We start from the raw sequence: 13196 nt of genomic DNA on the forward strand, positions 1-13196 counted from the left end.
AGGACTTGAACCAGCTGATGGAGGAGCCGGGCGTGAATTGAGCTGGATTAGTTTATCAGACCGGACTGCTTGGGGGTCATATCAAGTGTCCCCCTCACCTCAGCTTTTCTTATGTTCTGACTGTATGTTTAACGCAACATATATTTGACTTGTGAATGAAGGCTGTGAGGGAGTCTGTGAGCAGAGCAGATTAAAAGGTGAGAACGAACCTCCTGGTCTAGCTCCTTGTTGCAGCTTGAGGGGTTCCCAGTTATGGAAAAAGTCACAGAGGACGCATTAAGAAAACGGTCGCACCTATTCACACACAAAGACACACACAGTCATCCCGGTTACATTCAAGATTGAACCTGAGTCCTGCAATAAGTCTTACAGTACACGATGAAGTAACCTGTATCTCTACCTTCAGTGGCAACCAGAAGTGACAATTTCTATGTATTAATGCCTTAAACACTGAGCTCAGGATTTCTATTTCAACTAATTTAAATCACTATTTACCATCTTGACTTACAGTTAAGTCATAATATCTCACTTTGGGACTTTGGGGGGTCTTTAGCTGTAGAAATGTTTTCTAGTAAGTTGTTGGCTTATCTTTTATAGCAGCAGCAGTAATGATAACACACGTAAACAATGACCAATGCCTTTAAATTGCTGGAATAGCTGAGACTTTGGATACATAAAGATTGTAGCAGACATTTTTCGGTCCCTTATCTCTGCACACAGCTGAGTTGAATCTGTCCGTGATTTCGTCATGAGCTCAGTGAACCTTTCTGTGACCCAACACAACCTCTTTCACGCAAATCAAAATCAAACTTTGAATCTTGGCGTATTTCATCCCAACTGGTAGAAATCTCAATAAGGCACTCACAATACACTCCACCATAGAACATCGCCCCCTGTTACACAAATCTGTATACACAGTACATCATAATGTCAATGATTCATAGTGCAAGCAGGTCATGAGTACCTTGACGTTAGCCTTTTTAAACGAAGCTGCCCGTTAGGTAAGGTTGCGTACTCAGGAGTTATGGTGCGGTTTGCACACGTTGCAGATGGTGCAGAGCTGAAAGAGCGCTGGTCGTCCTAGGAGCCCGTCCCGGGACTTAAAGCCAGCCATTTCCATTTTTACAAGTCTTACTACGGCGGACGTCTTTGAGAGTCCTTTTTCCTCCATAAGTGCGACAGTACAGAATGTGTCCACACCTGTTTCATTCCCCCGCCTCCATATTGCTCCACAAACATCAAACCTGGAGGAAATGACCAAAAGTCAGCCTCTTAGTGGTGGTGGTGGTGGTGTGTGTGTATCTATACATGTAGACAATCTTTACCTTCGGTGTGTGTGCAGTGCTGTCCATCAGGCTCTGTCTCAGCAAGCCCGTCACCACCTCAAGCTCCTGCTCAGCCTCTCGAACGTTGGGGTCCAGCTGGAGGACTTCCTGGAGGTCACTGCTGGCCGACAGGTAGTCCTAACACACACACACACACACACACACACACAAAAAGAAATTAGGAGAGAGTGGGAGAAAATAACAAACCCCTAATCCGACTGCTTCAACAGAACCAGCGCGTGTCTGTGGCACCTGTAAACCCTTATAAGCCAGGGCTCGTCTGTAGAAGGCTTTCTTGTTGCTCGGCTCCAGCTGCAGTGCGGAGTCACAGTCCTGCTTGGCCTCTTCAAAGCGATTCAGCTTCAGGAAGCAAATGGCTCTGAAGAAGAGCAGAAAAGAGAACAGGAGTCAGAGACGCAGCATGTCCATGTCTGTCATTCAGGATCCTGCGACAGGTAATGGTACACTCTGGTAACTGGAGAGACAGGCCTGGTATTGCAGTTTGAGGGTTTTCCCAGTTATTTATTCTCTAATCTGCGAGCAAATCAGCTTTTCTGCAGAGGAAACTTAGCAAATGCTAACATTTCTGTTCAATACTGTACATAATCCTTTAGAAATATATTAAGTAAATGAAATCTATACTTTTGCAGGTGTTCAACTGCATAAACCATCATAAAACCAAAGTTAAATTAACCTTAAGTCTCAGCAGCAATGTTTGACGACACTGTAGCAGACTGGGGTGGAAATGAGGATGATCATGTGGTGCCCTCTACTGTTTTTCCTATCATACTGTCCTTAAAGGAACTCATCAGCCAATTTTAGACTCAGCATCATGTTGCATCGTGAGCTCTGGGACAGTCCCACAGAAGAGTGGAAAAATGTTGCCTGGTCTGATGAGTGTCGATTTCTTCTGCGACATTCAGATGGTAGAGTCAGAATTTGGCATGAAAAACATGAAAGCCTGGATCCACCCTGCATTTTATCAGTGGTTCAGGCTGCTGCTGCTGGTGTAATGGTGTGGGGGATATTTCCTTGGCACACTTTGGGCCCCTTATCATTTAAACACCACAGGATACCTGAGTATGGTGGCTGAGCTTGTCCATCCTTTGAGGACCACAGTGTGCCCATCCTCTAGTGGCTACTTCCAGCAGGATGACACACCACGCCACAAAGCTCAAATCTCAAACTGGTTTCTTGGACATGACAAAAATGAGTTCAGCAGGTCTGAGCCCAATCATGGATGTGCAGCTGACAAATCTGCAGCAACTGTGTGATGTTATCATGTCAATGTGGACCAAAATCACTGAAGAAGGTTTCCAACACCTTGTTGAATCTATACCATGAAGAATTAAGGCACTTCTGAAGGCAACAGGGGGTCCAACCCAGTACTAGTAAGGTGTACCCAATAAAGTGGCCATCAAGTGTGTAATGTCGCAAAAGCATCAGTTCTGGGGCTGCTCGACTTGACGACAGAGAGGACTGTTGTTGTTGTTGTTGTTGTTGTTGTTGTTGTTGTTTGTGGCGTCTGTCAGGTTGGTGATTTGACAAGTTAACATATTGAGCCTGGAAGCATCTTGCTCACAAAACCTTCAAAACTTAGACCTGATGAAGCCCCCAGCAGATAACCTGAGACTTTTATTGTACTCCACTATATCTGACAGCTTAAGTTACTTTTCAGATTACAATTTTCCATATCCTTCAGATCCAGTGATAACCATGTAACTCCACACATGGTGATCTTGAATTTTAAGGATCAAGTGTTCCTTTATGGGTTCAGGAAGTTCTTCAATTTCTTAATCTAAATGAACTCTTTAAAAAGCCTCCTGGATTAGCTGGAAAATGCATTCCCTCAAAGCTGAAAATAGGCTGCTTTTCTGAGCTCATGAAAACTTTTTATAGAGACGTGGTTCTGACAGGACAGAAAAGCTACAAGATCTGCACACATATGATGCATTGCTGTAGATAAACTACCCAACAGTAGATGAAGTAATAATCTAAAAAATAAGAGAATACATGCTTTTACTTGAGTAATGCACTGAATGCAGTACTTTTACAGTGTGGTACTGATACTTTAGCCTCAGTAGAAGGTCTGAACAGCTCTTCTGGTTGTTTCAAGCATACCTGTTTGTGTAGAGAGCACATTCGTCAGGTTTCAGGGGGAGACATTCACTGTACTTCTGCAGCGCCTCCTGGAAGTGGCCTTTCTTGACCAGATCGTTGCCTTCCCGTTTCAGTAAAGTACAGCGGGCCTCTTTTCTTCTGGCTGTGGGCAGAAATGTGCAAGTTTGCAAAACTCATTACTGAAATATGAAAAAAGTGAAAAAACTGTCACGTTAAAATGAGTTCTTCCTGATTTCTCAAAACAAGTAGACTTCCTGAGATATTTACTTTTTCTTTTAGCGACTTCAGTGTCAGTGGATGCTCTGGGTATAATCCACATATCTTATGAGGCTGTATTGAATATTGTTTGCCTTTCAAGAAGCTTTTCCCATCAGCTCAGCGCACAAACTTCTTCAGGAGTGATCAATAGATCCATCAGCCTGTCAGTGGCGGTACCAACAGACCAGACTCTGGTGAGCTCACTGCTTACAGAGCTCTCTGCTGTGCTGAGAAAGCCACTATATCTAATGACTTGGGGAAATGGATAGATACATACACAGACACAGAGTGAGATGAGACAACTGGCCCACCAAGGCCTGACAGTCACACTGGCCTCGTGCATGTACCCTCCGTTATTTTTCCTCTAAATCAATAAAGCACCAGTAATCTATATGAATCATCACTGCAGCTGATACAAACATGGTTTGAAATAACAATAAAAACAAGAGAGTTAAATACATAAAAACTGAAGTATAGCAGTTGCTAAATGAATCCACACTCATCAAACACAATAATAACAACCCTAATTTTATTTATCAGAAATCTGAATTTTTCTAGAGATGAAGAAACTTTAAAAAAAGGATAAAACACCATAATTAAATCAGAGGTGGTGGTACCTCCTGGTGCAAATGCATTTTGAGTATTTTGAACAATCATCTGTTATTAATCTCTTATGACAATTTGCCTGTTTGTTGTAACAACAGTATGATATCAAACTAAGACTAAGCTCTTTTTTGGCCATCTTGCGAGCGTCAGGAGACTAAGAGGATTTTAAATATCAACATCAGCGGTGACAGCTCAACCACAGTGCAGCACTACATGGTCTGTGGCTATTCAAAGCACATTGGCTTCACACAGGAGGCAGATTCAGCAAACAAACTCAGGTCGTCCTGTGAACAGCCGATGTTGTGTTAATTGAATGCACACATGGAGTCAGATCTCTATTTCAAGAAAACCACAGAGAACTTTAATGTCTTTAAATTGTCACGATGACACAACTGTGTTGTATGTTTTAAAATAGGGAATATATTTGAATAGCATCTAAGGAGAGCTGGGAAAAAAACATACCTGTTGTCTAATCTTATATTTCTGTCATTAATCTGTATTTAATGCATTCCAGGACAGCATTTGGTGATGAATATACTTTTTTTGGTTGTTCGAACTTTTCCGGATTGATTGTCGGAATCTCTTCGTCCACAGACATGACTTTACTGTATTTAGACTACTGGTTTAGACTTCTACAGGTGGAGAGAGTGAAGGCGAACATGATACCGAGTGTAACCAGCTGAGGAAGCGCACTCCTTTGTGTGTTTTACTCACAACACAGGTTCCTGGTTCCAGACTGACTACTCAAAGACTCAAAACAGTTGGCATCTCCTGGTATTTTATCCTTTAAAAGCATAGAATTTGCAGGATTATGCCTGGATTATAACCTCTGTTTCCCCAGCAACAGCAGCATGCTGTTCTGAGATTAGCTCTGTTCTGTCTATGTGTGCTTATATGTATATGCCTGTTTATGGGAGACGTGTGTAGTGCATACTAATAAAGCAGTTTATTTGCTAGTTTTTGCAGCATATCTACTACATGCATTTAAATATATTTGAACGAATATATGATACATGTGGAGGCTTCTGGTCTGTGTGAGCAGGAGCAGCCTAGAGGAAACCTGACCTGGATTGTTCCATTACAGCAGCGCTTCACTCTGTGTGGATCGCCTTCCCCTCTGCATTATTGATGATCCACCCAGACACGCACACACATACGATCAAACACACACACACACACAATCTCTCAGCAGGAGCGTCTTCACCACTGCTCAGCATTTACACACTGACTTTCATCGACCGACTTGTGCTGCTGCCTTTACTTATTTTGCCACCCACAATTCATTAAGGTGCCAGATTCCTTTTATGTCAGGGCAAGAAAATATGTGTCCAAATGTGTGTGCGCTTGTGAATGACTGAGGGGAAAAACTTGGAGGTTATTTACCATTAGCACATTTAAATTACACCATTTTGTGGTTAAATTGACACCCTCACATTTAAGAGGAAGTGATGTCACCGACCTTCCTCCTGAGCAGCCCTGGCGGCTCGGGCTTGAGCCACTTCGGCGCTGACCGGTCTGTCTCTGTGCTGCTGCTGGACGGACAGAGGGACGACGGGAATCTCTGGAAGATTCTCTCTCCAGCCTGGCCCGTCCTGCTCAATGAGCAGCTTGGTGATCCTGGCCGGACACACAGAGGGTACAACACGCGGCATGAGCACAAAGTGTTCTGTAATTAGCCGGATTAAAGCTGCAACCACTCCAGGGTTGGTGGGCTCCACTCTGATGCTAAGAGGAGGGCCCTGAAAAAGAAGCAGCCACATGGAATTCAGCCATCATTGATTTTATTATTCACACCTGTGCTGTTCCTGCTGTGACATCCAGAGCAGAGGTCTGATGAGCAGAGTAAGTGAGCCCACAGCTGTGTGGGTGGATCGTGGGTGAGCAGGCCTTTTAAAAATGAATATACTAAGCATGTGTAGATTTCTTGTAAACTAACTGCAAAAACAGTATACTACAAAGAGTAGATACTGTATACAAATAGTATGCAGTATGGACGCATGAAAATGTGCAAACTCTCAGGCTTGATGACACATGATCAATAAGCTATTCATCCCTTATAAAATGCAAGATACCAAACATACTGCATGGCATGCTGGGGGAAACGTGTATAAAATGATGCACTTGTCACCTTAGTATTTTTATTTGGTGCTGTGAAGGCAGCTATAAAAAAACAGTGAACTTTCTTCAACGCTTTTGAGCGAACTCGTAGATTTCTTTACAACTTTGGAGTTTCTTCTCTGTTTTCAGCTGACCTGTGGACGCTGTCGTGAGCCGCCTGCACCCCGGTGTCTATCTGCAGGACGGTCTTATAATCCACGTAGGCCTTTCTGTAGCGCTCAAGTGACTCATAGGCCACGGCTCTGCGCAGCAGGGGCTTCAAGGAGTAGGGCTGCAGCTCCAAAGCCCTAAGAGGATCAGAGAGACGCACAGACAGAGGATCAAACTGTCTACACATGCACACTGTGTCACAGGTTTAACTGGGCTAATCTGAAGCTCTCCATTCATGAACACGAGTATTTTACTATAGACATGGAGGTTCCTGCAGCCTCCTGACACCACGGTCATGTAGTGTGTTCATAGTTTATACTCGTCAAGTAAAAGTACCAGTGAAGCTGGATAATAAGGAGCAGAACAGACAGACTGAGCTCAACTGAACTTAACTATAACAGCTGAAATCTTACATGTTGGGACAAAGGAAAATGCAGCAATAGCAAATATCTTAGAGGGGAGCACCACTGATTCTACATATTAAGAGCTGGGAAGTACTATTGCATGTGAAGCCTTTTGAAGCTCAGGAGGGAACTGCAGGAAATCAGATAAACTGACTCAATTGATGTCACTTGAGTCAGCATCAGTTGGAGTGAAAACGAGAAAATAAAAAAAAAATCCAGGTATATAGAGTTTGGAGGAAGTGATCTGAGCAGACCTCTGTAGCCCTGGTCCTTATCACTGCTGGAGTAGCTTTAGGCTATATTAGCCGCTACTCGCATAACACACCAGATCACAGCCAGAAAGACACAGGCACACAGCCAACACTTACTTGGTACAGTCCTGTATGCAGTCTGTGCTGTTTCCATCCTTCAGGTAACAGGCTGCTCTGTTGGAGTAGAGAATACACAGGTCTTCTGGACTGTCAGTGCCTGCAGGGGGGAACAACCACAATGCACATATCTGAGAGACCACACGCTGAAAGAACACCCCAATCATAGTTGATGTCAATACCACACAAGGGCGTAAGGACAGACTAGTGCTTCACATCAAAACGGCTCTGTTTAACTTTTACTTTGTGGCCTTATAGTCTCGAGAGGTCCAGATCAAGGAGAAAAAAGAAGGACAGAGGCAGCTCAATTTAAAGTGCAGACTGCTCCGAGATGCTGAGGGGTTGAATGGTAGACAGATGAATGGCTGTGCTATCAGTCCCTCTGGTAGAGTCATTTTCTACTCTGTCCTCTCACCTCTGAGCCTCCACTGCAGCTTCACAGCCGCCAGCAGAGCATCAGTCATAATTTACTGCTTCAGTGCCCAAAAAACAGTCAACAGCACTGATGCTCCTCTGAATGTATGACAATAAGACATCATCACACGCTGTTGTCCGGGCTTTCTCTCTGTTGCATCTGCTGTGACATTAACTCCAGTCTAATCTTTTTAAGTCTGTCGCCAGTGCTGCAGAAAAGGCCATCCCTCTGGCCAGCAATGAGAGTAAAAGTTGGCTGAGTGCTCTTAAAGGTGCGGCATGACATTCAATCTTACCTGAAAGCCTCATGCACTAGCACATGACTCCCTCTCTACGGTCAGTGGTGTTGTCTCGTGCCAACACTCCACCGCATTCACAAATCAGCAGTGACGCCTCAAGGCTCAGCTGCAGGTTTTGGCTGTTTGATCTAAAAAACTTGTGATAATCAGCTCACTAATCCACACGTGTGACTGATCTGAAAACTGACCTGCACTCTTCACGTAGGGTATCAGGCACTTGCATGCTGATTTGGTAAATATACGTAGGAAACTGTGTAGCGTGACAAGCATGAGCATAATTCAAAATTCATTTAAAACTGACATGGGATACCGTGGATTCTGGAGCCAAATGACTCTCTGAGTCTGCTTGCATCTGATACCCTTAGTGCTACTACACAGATGCTAGAAGAGGCCTTCTGTCTGTCTGTGTGCCATCGATCTGTTGCTGTTGCTATTAGAGTGACTTGTAGGCCGTCAGAAGTTGCTTTTGAAGACATGTCTTCATCAAAAAGCACAGCTGAATGACATATTTTCACTCAAAAGATGATTTTAAAGCAGGTGTGAATAAATAAAGTATGAGGCTCATGATGTATCAAGATGAATCATTACTATTGTAGTTTTGACTGTTCTAGTCCCTATTAAAGCTGAAACAATTAGTTGATTAATCGATTAAAACTTAATCAGCAGTAATTTTTATAATTAAACAATTGTTTGTCATTTTTCTAAGCAAAAAAATCCAGATATTCACTGATACCAGCTTCTCAAGTATGAATTTCTGCTGGGTTTTTTTTATCCTCTATGATGGTAAACTGAATGTTATTTAGGTTTTGGACTGCTAGTTGGAAAAAACAAGAATTTTGAATACTAAATCTGCACATAAATCTGCCATTTATGAACCAAACTAGTAACTGATTCTTTAAGAAAATAACAGCTAGCTCACCACACATAGATTTAGCTCTCATTTGGCAGGCAGCTGGCACTATATATTGTTCATATCAGATTTAGCAACAAACAATTTCTATTACAATACATGACTGAGGGTAAAATATGTTTTGTAACTTCATTGTCTAATCAATAAACATGCATCTTCTTAGATTAAATAATGATCATGAAGTGAATTCTTTAAGAGGACACAAAAACTGTTCATATCTTCCCCACCTGCTTCAGCACATCCATCAATGGCCTGTGTGTACTTTTCCAAGGCGTCCCCAAACTGGCCATGTTTGAAGAGATGGTTCCCTTCATTCTTGAGCCGGGCCAGGTGAGGGGGAAGGGCCCCGGCAGGGGCGTCCAGGTAACTTGTGTCCACTGCAGGGCTGCTCTGCTCCTCTTGTCCACCCACTGGGCTGCTTTCCCTGCCATTGGCCACCCCCTTCTCTGGAGCTCTGTGAGTCTGGGGCTTCTCCACGCTCCCTCCACCCCGGCTTCTCGTCCCGCTCCCTGCTGTGGCCTGATCCGATCTACCTGCCCCTCCTCCGCTGCCCGGGGGCTTCTCCTGTGCGTTCCCCATAGTTGCGCTCCCTCTGCAGTGTGTCCGAACTCTTCCTCCCTCCCAGCCTGTCCCTCTCGCAGAGCTGCAGCTACATCTGTGCCTGGCTGGGGATTTCTGTTGGACACGCCCCCTGGATGAGTTCTCGTGTGTGACGTCACTGAGGGGGGGAAGTGCAACAGCGATGCAGTGCTGCAGTAGGACAGCTCTGATGGGAGAGCCTCAGATTAGACTTCAGAGCGAAGGGCTCTGGTGGCTGGACTAAGATGGAAAATACAGAAAAACAGACAGAAATATGAAAAGAAAATGAATGATTGGCTGACAATGAGGCACTTTGATGCTAAGAGAAACTACTAGATATTTGAAACACACAGTTGTTTTCATGTTATGTTAAACCTGTGCTTTTCATGCCATTACATGTTAAATGTCTGCTGTGAAAATGATGGCTTAACATGTTATTTCTCCTTTGTGTGATCTGTACAAAAACCAAAATACGTTTCACTGATGGAGTCTCCTCTGGTTGCCTGGCAACTGCTCCCTGCCAAGAAATAGTCAGAAATATATAACCCCCCGTAAAAAGTGTAGTGGTGTACTGTTGAGTTTTTCTACAAATTACACAAACATAAAGTGCTAACTAGTGAGCTTGAGATGCTGATGGGGGGGATGTTGCCTTTGGATTGAGCCAGGCACGCTCACTCAAATCTTTATGCTAAGCTAACTGGCTGAAGACCTATATTTACCATACAAGCATGAGAGTGGTATCAATCATCTCACTTAAGTTTTGGCCAAAGGTAAACTTCCCAAAATGTCAAACTATTCCTTAAAAAGCTGTACACCTTCACATTGCATCTCAAATGATACAAAGCAGCTGTACTACTGTTTCATTTCTTAGCTTGACAGGTGCAATAAATATATGGAACTATGACTAAACTTTGTTATAATAATAATTATGATTATTGGACCAGACCAGTGCAACCCCCTGCATGGGGTTACATGCTAAATTGGGACATTATTAGAACAGGAAAGCAGAAAAAAAAAAAAACTTTCCAAAGCAAAACTGTTCATTTCATCACTTTCCTCTGATCCGTGTGTTTTAATTGCAAATCAGTGGATAATTCAAGACATTTCATCTTTTCATTCAAACAAAGGAAACAAGAGATTGATTTTTTTTAAGGGCTCGTAAGCCATAAAAGAACCACTGAAATAGGCTATGAACATATTATAACTGAAACTGAAAGATAAATAATGGTTAACTATCTCCCACAGTGAGAAAGTAAATGAATAGAGAAACATGTACAAGAATTGAGAAATTAGCTTTTAAAAGGCTAAATGTCATAATTCATGTTCCAGTATTCATCTAGACATTACTTTGAAAGATAACAAATAAGAAAAACTAGTGAAAACAGTCACGATCAGTGAAAATCATGTTTTTAATAAACCACAAATTACATCCATCACTCTTGGGCAAAAAAACAAAAAAAAACAAAAAAAAACAGCACTATCTGTTCTGACATGAAAATAGTGAGTTTAATTTAGAAATCTGGAGCCAAGCATGGAGGTCTATCTATTTACATGCTCACACACTACAAAAATAGTACAGAAGAATAACAATCAAAACTGCTGCTCTCCTCTTCTTCATCGGGCATCGAAAACAACCACTGAAATCAAAGAGTAAAGGAAATGTACAGGTATTATGGTCCTCATTTCATTCATGTGATTTATAATAGAAAGCCCTTTGCCATTACATAATATTTGACTGTTCATCAATATGAGGACTAGTATTTAATATCAACTAATAGCTGACATTACTTGTAATGTTTTCAGTAGGTTTGTTTACACACCTAATGGTACTTCTTTCTCACTTACAACTTAAATTCACTAGTTATGATTATGAATATACCTCAAATAAAAAAAATACAGGTCAAATTTCCTGCAGTTACAAATTACACATAAATCTTTCTAACAAGCATGTGTGCACACACACACACACACACACACACACTTAAAGGATACATCTCTTTGTTCTCTTCTTGTACATGATCCTGTAGCCGCACTCTCTGCATCGGATTGGATCACGGGCCTTAATTTCATTTTCAGTGTGACATTCTACAAGTAAAGAGACACAGAGAAACAGTATTACAGAAAACCCCTTAAATAAAGACTGATACACAGTTTATGACTATGTAATTTCAAAATTTATACTGAAGCTTTGTTTGTATTGGTCAGCTGTTGGAGGTTACTATATATGCACAATAGGGTCCAAAGGATGCAATATTTAAACAAAATGAATAATACATATTTACAAAGAAAACAGTATAGCTTTGATCATATGTTACATTTTCTTATCTAGAAGCCAATGATTTTCAGTTGCAGTGAAGCATTGCTCTTCTTCCTCTTGTTAAGGGAAAAACTGACTGTGTGAGCCATGTGATCTGTAATCTCATATGATGATTCAGTGTGTCAGTCTGTCATGAACTGATTCAAAACATCCTGGAACATTCTGGTGTAAAGAACTATTGTGGGTGTTTAATTTTTGTGTGCTAAGTTTGTCTCAAACGTGTGAAAAAGAAGGACGGGTGGCGAATCTCCATTTTAATGCTTAGGTTATATGTATACAATATCAGCTCTGTAAGTAATATCTTAATTTTGTTGTAGACATGCAGGCCAGAAAATCTGATTGTGAAATCTATGTAGCGCTGGCGATGTCAGCACTCTTTGTAGTATCATCTAGAAACATGTACAGTGCATAATGGATACATATTTCTAACGATGTTGAGGTGTCAAATGCGGTGTGAGCAGAACTGTATGCATGGCACAATGATTAATCATATATTGTATAAACCAATGCTTTTTGATCAAGGTGTTCATTCATGCCCATAGGAAATGATGAGTACATAATACTGCTTTCAAAAAGAAGCAGCCTTTTGGCCAACAGTAAAGTACAGTCACAGTACTGCTATTGAATCAATATTACTATTGTAGGTAATGATACTGTAGTAAAGTGTAGAAAGACACAAAACAGAAGTATCTATGGTAGCACTTGCAGAAATAAAAGATAAAAAAGAGGCAGCAGCAAGAGTTGCATTAAACGATAAAGTAGCGTTAGGTCTACTAGCATCGTTAGCAATAGTACCCACTGTAGTAACTGACTGTACTATTAACGTAAGCAGAAAATACAGTGTACCTCCACATATGTAGATCATAGGCTGCTGTTTGGGCGGTTGCAGATCTTTCTGTGGGTCCATTTTTGTTTCTATAAAAGACAGAAAGGAATGTTGACTCAATCACATCTGTATCGTTCCAGCATGCTAATACAGAAACAGCATGGCGATACCGACACGATTATCTTAAACCATCACAACCGGTTGTCGTAATGAACAACAAAACTATTAGAGAAATCTAAAAATGTAGGATTAATTTAGAGAACATGAAATGCAGACATGGAAAAGGTAAAAAAAAAACACATCTCACCGTTTTAGCACGCTAACTGCTAACTGTTTACCTCTCTTTTCATATCACACACACTGTCGTGTGCGCGCAAGCGTACAACTGTCGTCCATGTCGAAGCAAAGTGGTTTGTGATTGGTCAGAAGATACTCCGTCACATTAGTCATATTTTTCGATTGCGGAAGACAAAACAAATAAATATGAATATATGATGCGTT

General features: G+C 41.8%; 2 protein-coding genes across 2 annotated transcripts; both read right to left on the reverse strand.

Annotated features, from left to right (window-relative positions):
* Window positions 1–1105: 1105 nt before the first annotated feature.
* On the reverse strand, window positions 1106–9782 carry spag1a (sperm associated antigen 1a). Its single transcript, XM_041955864.1, has 8 exons — window positions 9201–9782; window positions 7351–7450; window positions 6563–6715; window positions 5770–5927; window positions 3447–3588; window positions 1578–1704; window positions 1326–1463; window positions 1106–1244 (listed from the first exon to the last, which is right to left on the reverse strand). The coding sequence occupies exons 1-8, from the start codon at window positions 9550–9552 to the stop codon at window positions 1239–1241; spliced, it is 1176 nt and encodes a 391-aa protein (XP_041811798.1). The 5' UTR covers window positions 9553–9782; the 3' UTR covers window positions 1106–1238.
* Window positions 9783–10670: 888 nt separating this feature from the next.
* On the reverse strand, window positions 10671–13081 carry polr2k (RNA polymerase II, I and III subunit K). The gene is made up of 4 exons (XM_041955757.1): window positions 13003–13081; window positions 12716–12784; window positions 11545–11637; window positions 10671–11189 (listed from the first exon to the last, which is right to left on the reverse strand). The coding sequence occupies exons 2-4, from the start codon at window positions 12774–12776 to the stop codon at window positions 11167–11169; spliced, it is 177 nt and encodes a 58-aa protein (XP_041811691.1). The 5' UTR covers window positions 12777–12784; window positions 13003–13081; the 3' UTR covers window positions 10671–11166.
* Window positions 13082–13196: the final 115 nt, after the last annotated feature.

Source organism: Chelmon rostratus, chromosome 16, assembly GCF_017976325.1.
Source record: "Chelmon rostratus isolate fCheRos1 chromosome 16, fCheRos1.pri, whole genome shotgun sequence".
NCBI lineage: Eukaryota > Metazoa > Chordata > Actinopteri > Chaetodontiformes > Chaetodontidae > Chelmon > Chelmon rostratus.

What these genes read in the sequence shown, in the direction of transcription:
- spag1a (XM_041955864.1), bottom strand. Translation starts at nt 9,552, where the DNA reads ATGGGGAACGCACAGGAGAAGCCCCCGGGCAGCGGAGGAGGGGCAGGT. An exon ending in GCTCACGACAGCGTCCACAG is followed by an intron (nt 5,928 to 6,562) that starts GTCAGCTGAAAA and finishes GTGTCCGGCCAG; the next exon opens with GATCACCAAGCTGCTCATTG. An exon ending in CAGGGCTGCTCAGGAGGAAG is followed by an intron (nt 3,589 to 5,769) that starts GTCGGTGACATC and finishes TTCTGCCCACAG; the next exon opens with CCAGAAGAAAAGAGGCCCGC.
- polr2k (XM_041955757.1), bottom strand. Translation starts at nt 12,776, where the DNA reads ATGGACCCACAGAAAGATCTGCAACCGCCCAAACAGCAGCCTATGATC. An exon ending in TATGATCTACATATGTGGAG is followed by an intron (nt 11,638 to 12,715) that starts GTACACTGTATT and finishes CTTTACTTGTAG; the next exon opens with AATGTCACACTGAAAATGAA. An exon ending in CAAGAAGAGAACAAAGAGAT is followed by an intron (nt 11,190 to 11,544) that starts GTATCCTTTAAG and finishes CTTTGATTTCAG; the next exon opens with TGGTTGTTTTCGATGCCCGA.